Below are 17335 nucleotides of genomic sequence, written 5' to 3'. Positions count from 1 at the left end.
GGGAGAACATGCAAACTCCACACAGGCGCGGCTGGGATTTGAACCCTGGTCCATAGAACTGTGAGGCAGGTATGCTAACCAGTTGTCAACCGTGCTGCTATATACAGTATATAGACCCTTTCCAAAAAATTTTCCTCACTAGGGTCCTCACTAGGGTTGCGGGAGTATGGGAGCCTATCCCAGCTATCTTCGGGCGAGAAGCGTACACCCTGAAATGGTCGCCAGCCAATCATGGAAAAGTTTATTTTTTTCCATAATTCCATTCAAAAAGTTAAACTTTTATAGATTATAGATTCAGGCCCCACAGTTTAAACAATTTCAAGTACTTATTTGTGAGTTTGCTTATTTTCTCCGGTTCTGATCCGGAGGGCCGTCCCTCCCAATCACACCCTTCCAGGTCTCACTGTCATTGTCCACGTGAGCATTGAAGTCCCCCAGCAGAACGATGGAGTCCCCAGCGGGAGCGCTCTCCAGCACCCCCTCTAAGGACTCCAAAAAGGGTGGGTACTCTGAACTACTGTTTGGTGCATAGGCACAAACAACAGTCAGGACCCGTCCCCCCACCCGAAGGCGGAGGGAGGCTACCCTCTCGTCCACCGGGGTAAACCCCAACGTAGAGGCGCAGAGCCGGGGGGCAATAAGTATACCCACACCTGCTCGGCGCCACTCACCGTGGGCAACTCCAGAGTGGAAAAGAGTCCAACTGCTCTCGAGAGGACTGGTACCAGAGCCCAAGCTGTGTGTGGAGGCGAGCCCAACTATATCTAGTCGGAACTTCTCAACCTCACACTCCAGCTCGGGCTCCTTCCCTGCCAGAGAGGTGACATTCCACATCCCTAAAGCCAGCTTCTCTCGCCGGGGATCGGATCGTCAAGGTCCCCGCCTTTGGCCACCGCCCAGCTCACACTGCACCCGACCCCTATGGCCCCTCCCACAAGTGGTGAGCCCATGGGAATGGGGATCCACGTTACCCTTTCGGGCTGTGCCCGGCCGGGCCCCATGGGTGCAGGCCCGGCCACCAGGCGCTCGCCTTCGAGCCCCACCTCCAGGCCTGGCTCCAGAGGGGGCCCCCGGTGACCCGCGTCCGGGCAAGGGAAACCTAGGTCCATATATTTTGTTCTTCATAGGGGTTTTTGGAGCCGTGCTTTGTCTGGTCCCTCATCTAGGACCTGTTTGCCATGGGTGTCCCTACCACGGGCGTGAAGCCCCAGACAACGTAGCTCCTAGGATCATTTGGAAACACAAACCCCTCCACCACGATAAGGTGACGGCTCAAGGAGAGGCAGACATATAGTCACAGAAATGATATTCACACATAAACCAGTAAAAAAAGAGCATCTGAGGTCAGAAGAGATTGTGAAAGTATGAAAGACAGAGGATTATTTATGTTTCACTTTAATATTTTCCGGAAAATAGGCCTCTAGCTGTACAAAACTTCATCCATCCATAATTGTTTTTTTTTTTTTTTTTAATTAAATTTTTTAATGCCGCATTCCCATAGAGGGTTGTGGGTAAGCTGAAGCCCATTTCAGCTGAGTTTGGGCGAGAGGTGGGGTACACCCTGTACTGTTCGACAGCCAATTGCAAATCATATTTGCAATTGTTTACATATCTGAAACAAATTGGAGGTCGGAGGTTGAGCTCGCTGGAATAGATTGTTTATGACCATGCAAGCTCCATCCATGCTGTTTTCATAATACTGTAATGATAACCTACAAGGGGTAGCGATGAGTCTCATTTACACTCTTTCAGTTGGCATGTTGACCAAATAACAGAATGCCAATGTGACTCTGGTTGGTACCCTCAATAAAAGGATACCTAAGTATGGAAGGATTAAACAAATGAGGTTGAATTGTTGATTAGTCAGGCTTTAAGGTTCTTTCTTCCATTGTTTTCAGTATTTATGTTACGATATTGACTGCTATGGACTTCAACAGAAATGGTGCCAAAAGCAAAGAATTAAAAAAAGAACATTTGAGTACTTGTTTTGCCAGTTGGCAAAATATTGAGATCAGCACTGAATAACTTTTTTCAAAGTTGTTAGTCAAACTCACAGTACTATCTATCAGTGCCGTAAATATTAGTTTGCAGACCTGCTTGGACACATCTTAACTGGCAATTGTCAGGGGACCCGCACAACAGCTCTGTGTGACACTACACTTTGAGTAGTGTTGTTTACTGAGTCCACTGTGCACTATGGAGAATAACTGTGTAGTGTTAATTGAACGTTCATGGACTGCATTACACAAATGCAGAGCAAAAGACGTGAGTGAGACCTATTTTGTTCTACCTTTCTCCACACGAGACCTTACTTCCATCAAAAGTCTTATCACCTATCCGATACATAAAACGTGTTTCTCCTTTACTGTAAGCTCTTCTTTCCATACACGCAGCATCCATATTCTCCATCTTTCTCCGTCACCCTCTGTCTATTTTTCCCTTTCTCTTGTTCTGTGCTGTTCCCATGGAAACAGCTGGTCACTCCAGTAAGGTATTGAGAGGTTTTTGATGTGAGGTTGTATGATTTGTAAGAAGTGATGTAATCAAGCCAACAGTTTTCAGGGATGCCGTTTTTGGTCATGACAGCAGATGGCTACCAATGTGAAGCCTGCCCTCTGTTCAGCTAAGAAGGGCTTTCTCGAGTGATGGTTGTGTGTGTCTCTGTCCATGTGTGTGTGTGTGCATGCGTGCATGTATATGTGATTTTAAGGTCCTGTCTTGGCTATGGCTGTGACTACAGTGCATGTATTTCCAGGCCACTTCCCACTTTAGTTAGGAACATTTTGGGGGGCACTCCTACTCACTCATACTCAAATCTAAAATCTAAAATCCTGTAGTCTGATCTATGCATTACATTTACACCAGCTGTAATGAGACACACACCTTCCAAAAAAGTTTAAACTTTTGTTTCATCAGTCCATAGAATATTCTCCCAAAAGTCTTGGGAATTGTTTTATTTATTTATTTGTTCTTCTCAAAACCAAGAAAACTTGTTGTTCAGCAGTGTTTTTTTGCCTTGGATTGCTGCCGTGGATGTTTTTTTTTCTCCCCAGTCTCTTCCTTTTTGTTGAGTCAAGAACACTGACCGTAAGTGAAGCGAGAGAGGCCTGCAGTTCTTTAACTGTTGTCCTGGGTGCCTTCATGAGCACCTGGATGAGTCATCCTTCTTTCGGTAAATTTTGTAGGACGGCCACTCGTGGGAAGTTTCACCACTGTTCCATGTTTTCTCCTTTTGAGGATAATGGCTCTCACCGTGGTTCGCTGGAACCCTAAAGCTTTAGAAATGGCTTTTTAACCCTTTCCAGACAGATAGATGTCAGACTTCTTCTTCTTCTTCTTTTCCTTTCGGCTTGTCCCGTTAGGGGTCGCCACAGCGCGTCATCCTTTTCCATGAGAGCCTATCTCCTGCATCCTCCTCTCGAACACCAACTGCCATCATGTCTTCCCTCACGACATCCATCAACCTTCTCTTTGGTCTTCCTCTAGCTCTCTTGCCTGGCAGCTCCATCCTCATCATCCTTCTACCAATATACTCACTCTCTCTCCTCTGGACGTGTCCAAACCATTGAAGTCTGCTCTCTCTAACTTTGTCTCCAAAACATCGAACCTTGGCTGTCCCTCTGATGAGCTCATTTCTAATTTTATCCAACCTGGTCACTCTGAGAGCGAACCTCAACATCTTCATTTCCGCCACCTCCAGCTCTGCTTCCTGTTTTCTCTTCAGTGCCACTGTCTCTAATCCATACATCATGGCTGGCCTCACCACTGTTTTATAAACTTTGCCCTTCATCCTAGCAGAGACTCTTCTGTCACATAACACACCTGACACCTTCCTCCACCCGTTCCAACCTGCTTGGACCCGTTTCTTCACTTCCTGACCACACTCACCATTGCTCTGGACGGTTGACCCCAAGTATTTAAAGTCCTCTACCCTTTGTTCTTAAAAATGGGCACCAGTACACTTTTCCTCCATTCCTCAGGCATCTTCTCACGCACTAGAATTCTATTGAACAAGCTGGTCAAAAACTCCACAGCCACCTCTCCTAGATGCTTCCATACCTCCACAGGTATGTCATCAGGACCAACTGCCTTTCCATTTTTCATTCTCTTTAATGCCTTTCTAACTTCCCCCTTACTAATCATTGCCACTTCCTGGTCCACCACACTTGCCTCTTCTACTCTCCCTTCTCTATCATTTTCCTCATTCATCAACTCCTCGAAGTATTCTTTCCATCTACCTAGCACACTGCTGGCACCAGTCAACATATTTCCATCTCTATCCTTAATCACCCTAACCTGCTGCACATCCTTCCCATCTCTATCCCTCTGTCTGGCCAGCCTGTATAGATCCTTTTCTCCTTCTTTAGTGTCCAACCTGCCATACATGTCATCATATGCCTCTTGTTTTGCCTTTGCCACCTCTACCTTTGCCCTGTGTCGCATCTCAATGTATTCCTTTCGCCTCTCCTCGGTCCTCTCAGTGTCCCACTTCTTCTTAGCTAATCGTTTTCCTTGTATGATTTCCTGTACTGTGAGGTTCCACCACCAAGTCTCCTTCTCTCCTTTCCTGCCAGAAGATACACCAAGTACTCTCCTGCCTGCTTCTCTGATCACCTTGGCTGCAGTGGTCCAGTCTTCTGGAAGCTCTTCCCGTCCACCGAGAGCCTGTCTCACCTCTTCCAGCAAAGCTGCACAACACTCGTCCTGTCTCAGCTTCCACCACATGGTTCTCTTCTCTGCCTTTGTCTTCCTAATTTTCCTCCCCACTACCAGAGTCATCTTACACACCACCATCCTATGCTGTCTAGCCACACTCTCCCCTACCACTACCTTACAGTTGGTAACCTCCTTCAGATTACATCGTCTGCACAAGATGTAATCCACCTGTGTGCTTCTACCTCCGCTCTTGTAGGTCACCCTATGTTCGTGCCTCTTCTGGAAAAAAGTGTTCACTACAGCCATTTGCATCCTTGTTGCAAAGTCTACCACCATCTGTCCCTCCAAGTTCCTTTCCTGGATACCGTACTTACCCATCACTTCTTCATCACCCTTTACCTTCACCAACATGTCCATTACAATCTGCACCAATTACGACTCTCTCTCTGTCTGGGATGCTCAGAACTACATCATCTAGCTCCTTCCAGAATTTCTCTTTCACCTCTAGGTCACATCCTACCTGTGGGGCATAGCCACTAATCACATTACACATAACACCCTCAATTTCAAATTTCAGCCTCATCACTCGATCTGATACTCTTTTCACCTCCAAGACATTCTTAGCCAACTCTTCTTTTACAATAACCCCGACTCCATTTCTCTTCCCATCTACACCATAGTAAAATAATTTAAACCCTGCCCCTAAACTTCTAGCCTTACTGCCTTTCCACCTGGTCTCCTGGACACACAATATATCAACCTTTCTCCTAATCATCATGTCAACCAACTCCCAAGATTTTCCTGTCATAGTCCCAACATTCAAAGTCCCCACATTCAGTTCTAGGCTCTGTGTTTTCCTCTTCTCTTTCTGCCGAAGAACCCGCTTTCCACCTCTTCTTCTTCTTCTTCTTTGACTTCGACTTCGACCCACAGTAGCTGAATTTCCAACAGCGCCCTGCAGGTTGACGGCGCCGGTGGCGGACGTTGTTAACCCGGGCCACGACCGATCCGGTATGGAATTCTTTGGATGAACGCTCATATTTGTTTGGCAAGGTTTTAAGCCGGATGCCCTTCCTGACGCAACCCTCTGCATTTATCCGGGCTTGGGACCGGCCTACAGTTTGCACTGACTTGTGCCCCCCATAGGGCTGCATTAGATAGATGTCAGACTACTGCCATAAAATATTGCCGTATCTCATCCATCCATCCATTCATCCATTTTTCTGAGCCGCTTCTCCTCACTAGGGTCGCGGTGCCGTATCTCAGTCAACGTGTATTCTGATACCACCGTATCCCGTCTTTTACAATCACTGGGTTTTATCTTGTCAAATCAAACACTGTCTGGGAGGCGGAAACCTAAAACGTATCACCAGTCAACGGGACGGGTTACACCCCTTACCATGGGGAGGACAACAACAACATTATTTTTTTTCACACAGGGACAGGTAAAAAAAAAAAAAAAAAACACCATTTAAAAACAGACCTTAATGTTTACTTTGGTTATCTTTGTCTGATATTTACATTTGTTTGATGATCTTAAACAAACAAACAAAAATATAAGAATTTGAGAATGGGGCCAATACTTTTATCACAGCACTGTAGATTAAGAAGCAATCTTTGAAGGGCTTTTCGAAAACACTATGAATTCATTTTGATCATTCAGAAAAGAACTATATATACTGTATATGTATGTATAAACGACCTCCAAATACTACAAATATTTGAACATGTTCAACAAAGTTAGTGTCTAAGATTGTTCTTTTTTTTGGGGCTAATCATCTCGTGTTAAAGCATAACTACATTTCTAGAACGTGGTTATCTGGGCTTCCAAAGATGCCAAGCCAATATGATAATGGTGACTTAAACCAGTGCTGGTCACTCAATAGTTGGTCAGATTCTTCACCACCACCACTTATAACGTTTGAGGATGCACAGCGAGAAATGACAAAAATAATAATTTGCTCTGCTGGTTGCTGCAGTATGCAAAAGAAAATAATGTAGGAAATAATAATATCCATCCATTTTGTACACCGCTTTGCCACATTAGGGTTGTGGATGAGCAAGAATGACCTGACTTTTGGCAGTCGCCAGCCAATTGCAGGCCACATATAAACAAACAGCTGTCCAAATTCACACCGATGGAAAATTTCGTCTTAAATTAACCTGCCATATATGTTTTAAGAATGTGGGAGGGAGAAAATCCGTGCAAGCAAGGGCAAGAAGTCGCTGCACAAAATAACCTGACCAAACTGCAGTGCTGAACTTGGTAACTCAGCTTTTAATGACAGGTAATTGTGAAGTTTTACCGTTGTAAAATTTCTGCTAGGAAGGGAATTAGACAATAACTAAAAAAAGAGTTCTATAGTGTTCGTTGTATGTAGCCTAACCTACAATACATTTATTATCATTATTATGCCTGATAATACTTTAAGAACATTGTCTATAAACTGATGGGAATCATTACCTTTTAGTGATACACATTTTGAAAGTTTGAATTGCCATACTTTTTCGAAGTGAGGTGGCCTTCCCTGGTCTTCCTCAGTCCCCTCCTCCCTCACTCCTAGTCTTTCCTCTTCCTCTGCCATCATCCTCATGATTCACCCTCTATGTAGTCTTACTTTGCTGGATTGCTCCCTTGTGCACTCATTTCATCAGTTACACCCTCAACTTTATGTCTTTGGTAGGTTTTCTCTTCTTTCCTGTCATCCTATATTTTTCCCTCTGCCCACCTCCTCCTAACTTTTGCAGCATAAAGTAAATGAATCATCTCCCTCCCACTGCCCCCTTGTGATGCTTATTTTATAGCACAGCTCAACCAGATTCCCCCTTCCACCGTGGTCTACCTTTCCTCTTCAGTTATTGATAATTATCAGCCATATTTCTACATTTAAAACAGATAAGAGCTCGTCAGAGAATAAAAACAAACAAAAAATCCATCTGCTTGGTAATTATTCTTCTGCAGATATTTTATGTAAGGTTTAATTACAGTCAAGCTTTTACAGTGCTATTGATCATAAGCAGGGAGAGTTGATTGTTTATCTATTATGCTCCCAGGCACTGTACTGTTCGTGACTCTTCCTATCTGTTCTAATATAGACATCATGGATATGTTTCATATTTATGAGACGAGGAGCCATTCAAATGGGATTAAAACCATTCTCTTTTTGCACATCATGTTGTTGGCCAGTGAGAAAACTCGCTGCACTGCCAAATTCATCCCGAGTGCTGGTGAGGCTAATCGAGGCGCTAGCTAGCATAGCCCAACGGCCCCACTGTAAGTAAATATCTCACTAGCCTGTCACGATCACCCACTGCTGTACTTATTTAAACACAGCTGCTAAACTTGCGGTGGTCCGGTGTCCATGCCCCTCCCTTTGGACTGATCTGGGTACTTCAGTTGGGTTTGGGCCCCCCTTGTGTCCTGGGGGGGTTGGCGGCATCCCCCTGGTTTGGTCCTCTGCTGGACGGGCTCCCTGGGTTGACCCCCCCTTGTGGTTGGAGCGGCCCACCCTTCCTCAATGTGCCGGCTCAGCAACTCCGTACACCAGTTGACTAACATGCATGTGTCATGGTGTTCATTCAGTAAAAAGTTCGATAGACACGTTATACGCTTTAATTGCTTGTGCTGGGACCACTAATAACAACACAGCTTATACTACCATACCGACACACAGGTTCTTACAGGTGTTTAGACACTAAAAAGAATCCCACTGCATCACCACCCACCGCCCCACACGCCCCGCCACCCCACCCCCAGGAGAGCCAGACGCCCCCCCCAGCCCGCAGGGCCCGCGATGCAGCCAGTCCCCGCCCAGCCGAGAGCAGGAGTGTGTCCCCTTTTCTGTCTTATCTCATCTTGTTCTCTTGGTTAGTTATTGCATGCCCTCACCTGGTCCTCAGAACTGTGAGGCTGATGTGCTAACCAGTTGTCCACCGTGCCGCCAAACATCAGAATAATTAAAAAAAAATTAAAAATAAGCACACTTAGTATTTCAAACTCCCCTGTTGCACAGCAAAACTGTCCCACCATTCTGCCAGGAAAGGACTGGTTAAAAAAAATTAAATGCATAAATTTTATTTGGTTAGGTTTACATTTGGATGTCATATTAATTATTATTTTTTTATTTGCAAAAGTTTAACTCAAATACTATCGCGCAAACCGGATTTGGCATCTTCTACTGCATACAGACAGCCTGGACATAACCTGAAGTTATTAATTGTGAACTATTGCCATACAATATTCTTGTGCAATGTTTTGCATTTGATGTATGAAGCACTTTACAAAATAAACGATATTATGCAAATGCTGTTTTCACAGGTGAAACACAAAGCCAAAAACAAACACTAGCTAATGTTTAAGCAATAAATCTAAAAGGCAACACCTGAGCAATTATAAACACTTGCCCACTTGAAAAGTGGGTGGCTGGAAACAAAAGGTCCTCTGTCCTGAGTTGTTTAAGACATCTGTGTAAATACCATGAAATAAAAGCTGGAATTCTGAACTTTTGTCTCATATTCATCTTTTTATCTGAACCCCAAATGTCTTCAGTATAAACAAAATCAAAGGAATTGACCTTTCTGTTCCAATACTTTTGGAGGGGACTGTATATTTTTGCTTAGTTAAAGATCAGTTCTGAATACACGAAAAAATGAAAAATTTCATTTAATGAACGACCAATTGGTTTCCTCTTTCACATAACAGTATTTTTCTTAAATTCACAATGTACATATAGCAGGAAAATGCATTTTCTTGTCTACAAACATTTCTAGTGAGGCAATTTCAAACTCAGATATACCATAATTTCTTGTATATAATGCGCACCCATGTATAATAGGCACCCCCAAAGTTGACCTCAAAATTCTGGAAAATCCTTCTACCTATGTATAATGCATTTTTACAGTGCATGATTTTGCTTCTAACCATATGATCAAAGCATACGTATTATCTGTATTTTGTTAGTTTTTTTTCAAATAATTATTCTGAAGTTAAGAATTTTATTTGACCACGTAATACTTTATTTATATTTACTTGCTCTTATTTTGAAATTCACGGCCCTACTTGTATTTAGTAAATGACTAAACACACAGTTGTGCTCATATGTTTGATTACCCAGGCAAAATTTGTAAGACGGGTACAATTCTTTAAAGAAAACATGACGGGCCAGGCGAAACACATTTAATTATATTTTAATTATATTCAAATTAAACTGTCAAGCAATTCAAAAAAACATTATCATTAAACAAAATATAACCATGAAGAAATTAAGGATGGTTCAGTCCATCCATTTTCCATTTTCAACACCGCTTATCCTGGTTAGGGTCGCGGGGCACTGCAGTCTATCCCAGCTGACTTTGGGCGAAAGGCGGACTACACCCTGAACTAGTCGCCAGACAGTCACAGGGCACATAGAGACACGGAAAACCATTCGCACTCACATTCATACCGTCACTGAGTGGGAACTTAACCCACGCTGCCCGCACCAAAGTCAGGCGAGTGTACCACTACGCCATCAGTGATCTGTTGTTCAGTCATCAGTCGTATTTAAAAAAAAAAACAATATTTCACAAAATTCTGCCAGGGTATGCAGTGATACGTACCCCTGTCATATTGGAATGAAAGTGTAAGCTACACTTTTTTCATAACTTCCAAGTGGCATTGGTATATTAGAATGAAAGTATACACCTTTCTCATAACCTCTCGGTGGTCGGTGGCATATTGCAATGAAAGTGTACAGCTTTTTCATAACCACTAGATAGCGGCATACATTTATAAAATGGAAACGTTTTTTTCATTTTCCACTAAACTTATGTATAATGTGCACCATTGACTTTTGACATTTTTTTTGGGGGGGGGGGATGCACATAATACACGAGAAATTACAGTAAATAGATAATAAAATGCAAGTGATTATAGCGCGAGGCTTTGTTAAAGTCAAGTGTCGCACATCGACACGCACGGTCACACCACGCGCTTACACTCATCACTCGGGTCTTCACCAAATAAAATTTTTGGGCTTTTTGTTGGTTGGACCACCCCCCTGAACAGTGATTCACAGCTCTCAGGTATAACAGAGAACAGCAAATGGTAGTCTTTGTTCATTTTTGTTACTGCAAGTCTGGACTGACCTCTGCTTTTGATCTTTTGCATTGTAGACTTTCAGTGATTCTTTTTTATTAATCATTTTCGAGTTTTAATTTACAGCTTTGATATCTGTGATGCTGATCAGGTTTACTTGTGTCCCATTATAAATCCTTAATGGAGCTCCATTTATTGGCAGTGACACTTTCAAAATGGCGCACACTAACAAAATTTGTAAGAAAAATAGTGATACGTTTCTAAAATGGATAATTTACAGTTCTCCAGTTCCGGTCAAATGTGATAAAATGGCAGTTAAATGACTATTACGTTAAAAAAAACAAAAAAAACACATGCACACACATTTTTCTTTTTTATTCATTACCTTTCATGACCATGCATTTTGAATTTCTGTTTCAGTATAGGTGATGCAGACAGTCAGTATCACCCTATAAGTAGGGTGCCTGTAAGTCAGATGATCCCTCAAGAAGATATACGTACGGCATAAATCAGCAAGTCATATTGGGGCATCTTTGAAAAGACAATACAACAAATAGACCTCAAACAGTTTGATAAACCATTTAATAAATATATCTCGGTAAAGACACTACTGTACGGTATGTGTGATTTATTTGTATTTTTTGACATATTCTGTGGTATTCTTCTAGGATTCAAGTGTCCTGTCTGCTCCAAATCCGTGGCGTCCAGTGAAATGGAAGTTCACTTCATCATGTGTCTCAGCAAGCCTCGACTCTCATACAATGGTGAGCGTCACCTCAGCCCTTTATTTTGGTTTTATACTGACAAAATGACTAATTTACTCTTGAATGAAATATGGAGTCTGTATAAATATGGTGTCCTGTCTTGGCTGCTCCACTTATAGTTATTCATGAAAATGTAGGTGGATCGACAAAATAGATGACTTAAAAAAAGCTTAAAGGAGACTTTTTTTTTTTTTTTTTTTACCCCAGAATTTTAAAATGCTCTTGGGTGTCTTATAAACATGCCTTTGACATGCTTTACTCAAAATACACTAAAAATCAAGAACTACAACACACTTAATATACACCGTCGTTGCAATCAGTCAGTTTTGCGTGGGCGGTCCTGCCCTATTTTCCACTGCTCACCCTGCCCGATCTACTAGTGGGCCAATTCCAATTCCAGCTCTTGCTACTGTGGTGGATGTCCAGGTGTCTGTGTTGCGCCGTTCTTCCTGATGAACGGTGCTTGCATTAAGCAGGAACAAATGAATACTTGGAGACATTGGCTTTGAGCTAGTTAAGGTTTATTAAGATGCATACGTGTCAAGGCAGCTGCTTACGAAGTCAGATTACAAAAAGTCCCCCGGAAATTCTTGATCATCAGCGTATAAAGGTCTGGCTATCGGGGCATGGAGTTAAACCTCGCCCCTGGGCTTAGAACCGGAACAATGGATGCTCCCCCCCATCCATTTTTGGTGTTTTCTGCTGTCCACAAGGTGGCTCTCTTGTCCATGAATCAACTGTACACTTCCTGACACCGAAAAGTCTAGCTTGGACACCAGATGTTACTTGTCATCTCTTGTGATCCAGAATAAACTAATTTAAAATCTCAACTACATGTTCATCTAGAGCGGGCAGTATTGACCTAATAAAAAAACAAATGGCGAATAAAAAACAAATACCACACTGCAAACGATGGCTGACCAAGTAAACGAACTTAAAAAAAAAGAACCCAGATTCACCCCTCTTATTCTTTCAGACTTTAACAAAGCAAAACTCAACCACAAACTCCCTAAATACAAGCTGCACATTGACTGTCCCACCAAGGAAACCAACATTCTAGACCACTGCTACTGTATAGCACACTCATGGATTCATACCATGCTGTTCCCCATGCAGCTTTAGGCTCATCCGATCATTATTTAAAACACTTAATACCAACATACAGGCACCAACTTAAATGTGCGAAGCCTGTGGTGACAACAGTGAGAAGGTGGACTTATGAAGCAAAAATGGATTACAATCATTAACCAACTACAAGCAATCATCCCCCAAGCGGAGAACAACAAAGGAGTGGCTGACGCCTTGAATACCTTCTACAGCAGATTTGAAAAAGACACTTTCACACCCCACACCCACCCAGCCGCACCACCGACAACCACCATCACACTTCTGAAACCCACTTCTGCGTTGACCATTCACGGACAGAACGTGAAATGTGTCTTTAAACAGTAAAAGACAAAAAACACACACACAAAAAAAAGGGGCAGGCCCGGAAAGTGTATCCTTTCCCGTTTTCACAGAGCTTTTCAATAGCTCTTTGGAACTGTGTGAAGTCCTATCCTACATCAAACACACCACCATAATCCCAGTCCCCAAGAAAACTACAGACCTGTCACCCTGACATTTGTGGTCATGAAGTCCTTTGAATGCCTCATGCTGGACAACCTGAAGATCATCACAGGACCCCTAATGGACCCTCTGCAGTTTGCCTATCGAGCAAACAGCTCTGTGGATGATGCAGTCAACATGTGACTGTACTTCATCCTGGAACACCTCGACAGCGCAGGGACCTATGCAAGGATCCTGTTCGTGGAGTTCAGCTCTGCGTTCACAGGGCTCAAGACTGCTACCAAATTGGTTGCATTTGCGAACAAAAATTCAACAATTTCATCTTGTCGCATTTGCGCAGGTGCATGTTTTAATGGTTGAAGGTTGCCTTTTTTCTCCTCCTACACAAGAGAAAGAGAGAATGCGATAGAGAGAGAGAGAGAGAGAGAGAGAGAGAGAGAGCACGCTGATACCGAGTGACGCCATCACAATCATTGTTATGAATTTCATTTGAGTTCAAAACGACCCACTGAAATATGACTGGCTGCCTGCTGCAACATACTGTAATTGACTGCTTCTTCCAGGTGAGCTGTCAACTCAACTGGACTACTGGTGAGCAAGACAGCCTGCATCTACATTGTAAAGTCCGGCAAGCCGGCATACTCCTCCTGCCGCAAGTCACCTACAGCTTTTCTTTTTACACACAACATTATCACTATCAATGCTGCTACATTTGTCACCGAAGGACGTCATTTATGATTGTCTTGTGGCAGGATAGAAGGATGCACGTACTTGGGTCAAAACGTCTTTATTCCTTGAGACACTGAAACACAACCTTGCGCCAAAACTCTCATGAGCGCCAAAACAGTTTGCACACGGCCCCACCTCCCTCACTGCTGGGTGAGAGGCATGGTCCTACCTATACCCCAGGCCGAGTACGGGTCTGTAATTTTCAACATGGCAAAAGGAAGTGGCTTATGATCCACGTAAGCAATGAAACAGCGCCCTTCCAGTAGGAAGCGAAAATGGCGTGTCGCAAGATATAGTCCCAGCAACTCTCGGTCGAAAACGTGATACTTGCATTCATTATCCTGCAGTTTACGGCTGAAAAATACAAAGGGCTGCCACACATTCCCCACTTGTTGTTCAACTACCGCTCCTACAGCAATGTCTGACGCGTCGGTAGTCAAGGCTACTGGCGCCGTGGAGACCAGTTGGGCCAAGAGGGCAGCGTTTGCGAGGCCGGACTTAGCCTGTTGAAAAGTCTGGACCCTCTGAGGAGTCCAGTTGAGAGGGTTATTTGCCTTCTTGCCATGCAAAGCATCATAAAGAGGCTGCAGAAGGTGGGCCACACAAGGAAGGAACCGGTTATAAAAATTAACCATGCCTAAGAACTCCTGTAGTGCTCTGAGATAGGACTGAGGAATTCCCCACCACCTGCACTTTGGAAGGTAAAGGAACCGCACCCCGTGACGAAATACGGTGACCTAAGAAATCAATCACCGACAAACCAAACTGACATTTCCCCGGTTTGACAATCAGGCCTTGAAAACCTGTGTTAACTGACAGATGTTCCTCAGGCGAAGAACTGTCCACTCGTATGTCATCTAAATCAGTCGTCCCTATACACTGGTCCACGGATCGGTACCGGGCCGTGAGGCATTTGTTACCGGGCCGCAGAGAAAGAATGAACAGTTTATATAATTTCTGTTGTATTGCAATTCGTGTGTCTTTGGGCTTTGGGAACAACAGTGGGAATGAAATGCTCCACCTCGTGTTTCTTACTGTTGGTGGAAAAAGCGGGAGTCATTAGCGACGGAAAATGTCAGACGGCAAACGCTGAAAAACGTCACCTGATGATAAATAATTAGCGTATGTTAACGGCCCAAGTCCCCCAGCTTCATACAGAAAAGTAGCGAAAGACACAGCATCAATCAAACGGCGGTTAGCAACATCAACAAGTAGTCCATTAGCACACAGAAAATCTGTGCTGATAATGGCGACAGTGACGGAGGCGATAAATTGCATCCATGGAAGAACACAGTCACCAACCTGGAGCCGAATTCTTTGATGGGCGAGCTGTTAGCTGCGCTCAGCCGAAGTCTGCAGCCAACAGCCGCCTTGGCTGCGTCCGTGGAGGGAAGCAAGCTGACTTGAGACCTGCTGCCCACCAGGAAACGCCTCTTAGACAAGGAGTCTGAGATGAAGAACAGCTCGCTCACTATGACGGCACCCACAGCCTCTACTGAACGCCAGCGTTGGAGTTTCCCAGAGCCTCGTAGGTGCAGGACGGAAGACACTGCCGAGCCTTAGCGCCAAACCGCTGGTCAAGGAAGCACAGGTTACTTTCGTGTCGCTTCCTCGTGGCCACACCAGCCACCACCGTCGGCTCCACGTCCCCCGAAGCCGCCTGGTGGGGATCCACCATCACACTCTGCACCGCGAACTGCTTCGTAGCAGGGAGGACACTATCAGCTTCCTCGGCCAAGCCCTGGTAATCGCCGTTAGCCAGACAGGTGTGTGTGTTTGTTGGGGGGGCTATACCGCTAACTGCAAAGATTGCCTGCTTAATTTGTCTGTCGTTTTCATTTCATTTGTTATTACAAACACAGAGTCATGTGCAAAGGTTTTAATAACTTAAGATAGCAAAGCGAACAAATCTATCTATCTATCTATCTATCTATCTATCTATCAATCAATCTATCTATCTATCTATCTAATCTATCTAATCTATCTAATCTATCTAATCTATCTAATCTATCTAATCTATCTAATCTATCTATCTAAATGCTGTTCACAGCATATGAAGATACTGCATGTGCCAAGTTAAAAAGCCCAGACTCCTATAAAGAGTATTGAATAGGAAAACAATCTCTCATTAAAATAAAGTGCAATAATATCAGTAGTAATGATTTATCCATGTTCTGTTTGGGGCTACGATTTTAAATTGGTTTGTTTAGCTAGTAAATAATTTGCAAAATAGTGTGAATAATCATAATACTATTATGTGGTGGTGGTACACTTACGCAATCACTATTAAATGTATCTCAATCATATGGTTGTGGTAAAGCTCAAAGTTAAGCGGTTTTCCCAGGGGAAGAGGGTTAGAAGCCCTCACTAAAAGGCGTCTCTTAGTCGATCAAATAAAAGTGAAGCCTTTGTTTTTTTGTTTTGTTTTCTAAATTTAATTGACCTGTTTTGTTGCATGTTTTTGGGATGTGGGAGGAAACCGGAGTACCCGGAGAAAACCCACGCAGGTACGGGGAGAACATGCAAATTCCACACAGGCGAGGCCGGATTTGAACCCGGGCCCTCAGAACTGTGAGGCAGATGTGCTAACCAGTCGTTCACCGTCCCACCGTGATGTTACTGTGTTATTATTAACTCTAATACAGTAACTACACAGACTATCTCGTGTAAAAGGCGGGGAGGAGGGGTTAAATTTACAGCGCCACAAATAGCAGTCTGCTAGGCCCATGAGACCGGTTCAGTAAAAAAAACAATGCAAGTTTCATGCCTACAACTGAATTCATGCTGTGAGAAAAAAAGGGAGATTGAGTGACAGATTGAGGGACAGCAACAGAGCGAGCAGAATAAAACTGTCTTTAAGAACATGGGATCCACAGCGATGGAGTGCCCTGATGGCGGATAACGAATGAGATGAGAGGGTAAAAGGAAAAGCTGTCCCATTATGCCTTTTTGTCTGAAGCTCTTTCTGTCCAGCCATTCTTTATTTTATTAGATTTTCATGAATATTATATTATTATTATTATATTATATTATGATAATATCTATATTAAATGGGCTTTTTTAAACTGTAAAGAATAATATGTACAGCTATTTATGGGAAAATGTAAGGAGTAGAAGTAGGTTGGAAAAATAAACACTCCAGTATGGATACCTAAAATTTCTACTTCAGTAAGGTAACAAAGTATTTCTCTTTTTTTACTTGACACCTCTGCGTGATACACAATGTAATTTTATATTCATTTAATCATCATTACCCTTCTACTTTGACAATTTATTTTTTATTTTATCCTTTAGTGTTAATGCTTTGCAGGTCGTTTTAGTGACAGATACATTTTAGAAAGGGAAATCAGAGGCATGTGGCTGGAGTTGAAATAGCATGTGAAGTGACCATCAGATCTTTTCTTGGCTTTGACTTCAGATGATGACATTTTAAGACCTCTCCGCTAAATATAACCACTCATCGGGAGAGCAATGGGTGGGTGGGATTTTCATTCTAACAAACTGTACAAATCAGGCTAGGAGAGGAAGGAAAAGATTTCTT

The 17335-nt window shown here is 43.3% G+C and overlaps 1 protein-coding gene across 3 annotated transcripts in view; it reads left to right on the top strand.

Moving 5' to 3' along the window:
* Nucleotides 1–17335, top strand: part of znrf1 (zinc and ring finger 1) — a 45989-nt gene that overhangs the window by 7253 nt on the left and 21401 nt on the right. For all 3 annotated transcript variants that reach the window (XR_009788438.1, XM_061772600.1, XM_061772599.1), the window contains exon 2: nt 11401–11496. Coding sequence is in view for 2 of the 3 variants with exons in the window: in XM_061772600.1 (XP_061628584.1) it covers nt 11401–11496 (96 nt within the window). In the remaining variant the exon portion in view is untranslated. The remainder of the gene's footprint in view (nt 1–11400; nt 11497–17335) is intronic.

Source organism: Phyllopteryx taeniolatus, chromosome 5 (genome assembly GCF_024500385.1).
Source record: "Phyllopteryx taeniolatus isolate TA_2022b chromosome 5, UOR_Ptae_1.2, whole genome shotgun sequence".
NCBI classification, from domain to species: Eukaryota; Metazoa; Chordata; class Actinopteri; order Syngnathiformes; family Syngnathidae; genus Phyllopteryx; species Phyllopteryx taeniolatus.
Note: the sequence above shows the minus strand (reverse complement) of the source record. Positions and strands in the feature narration are given on the sequence as shown.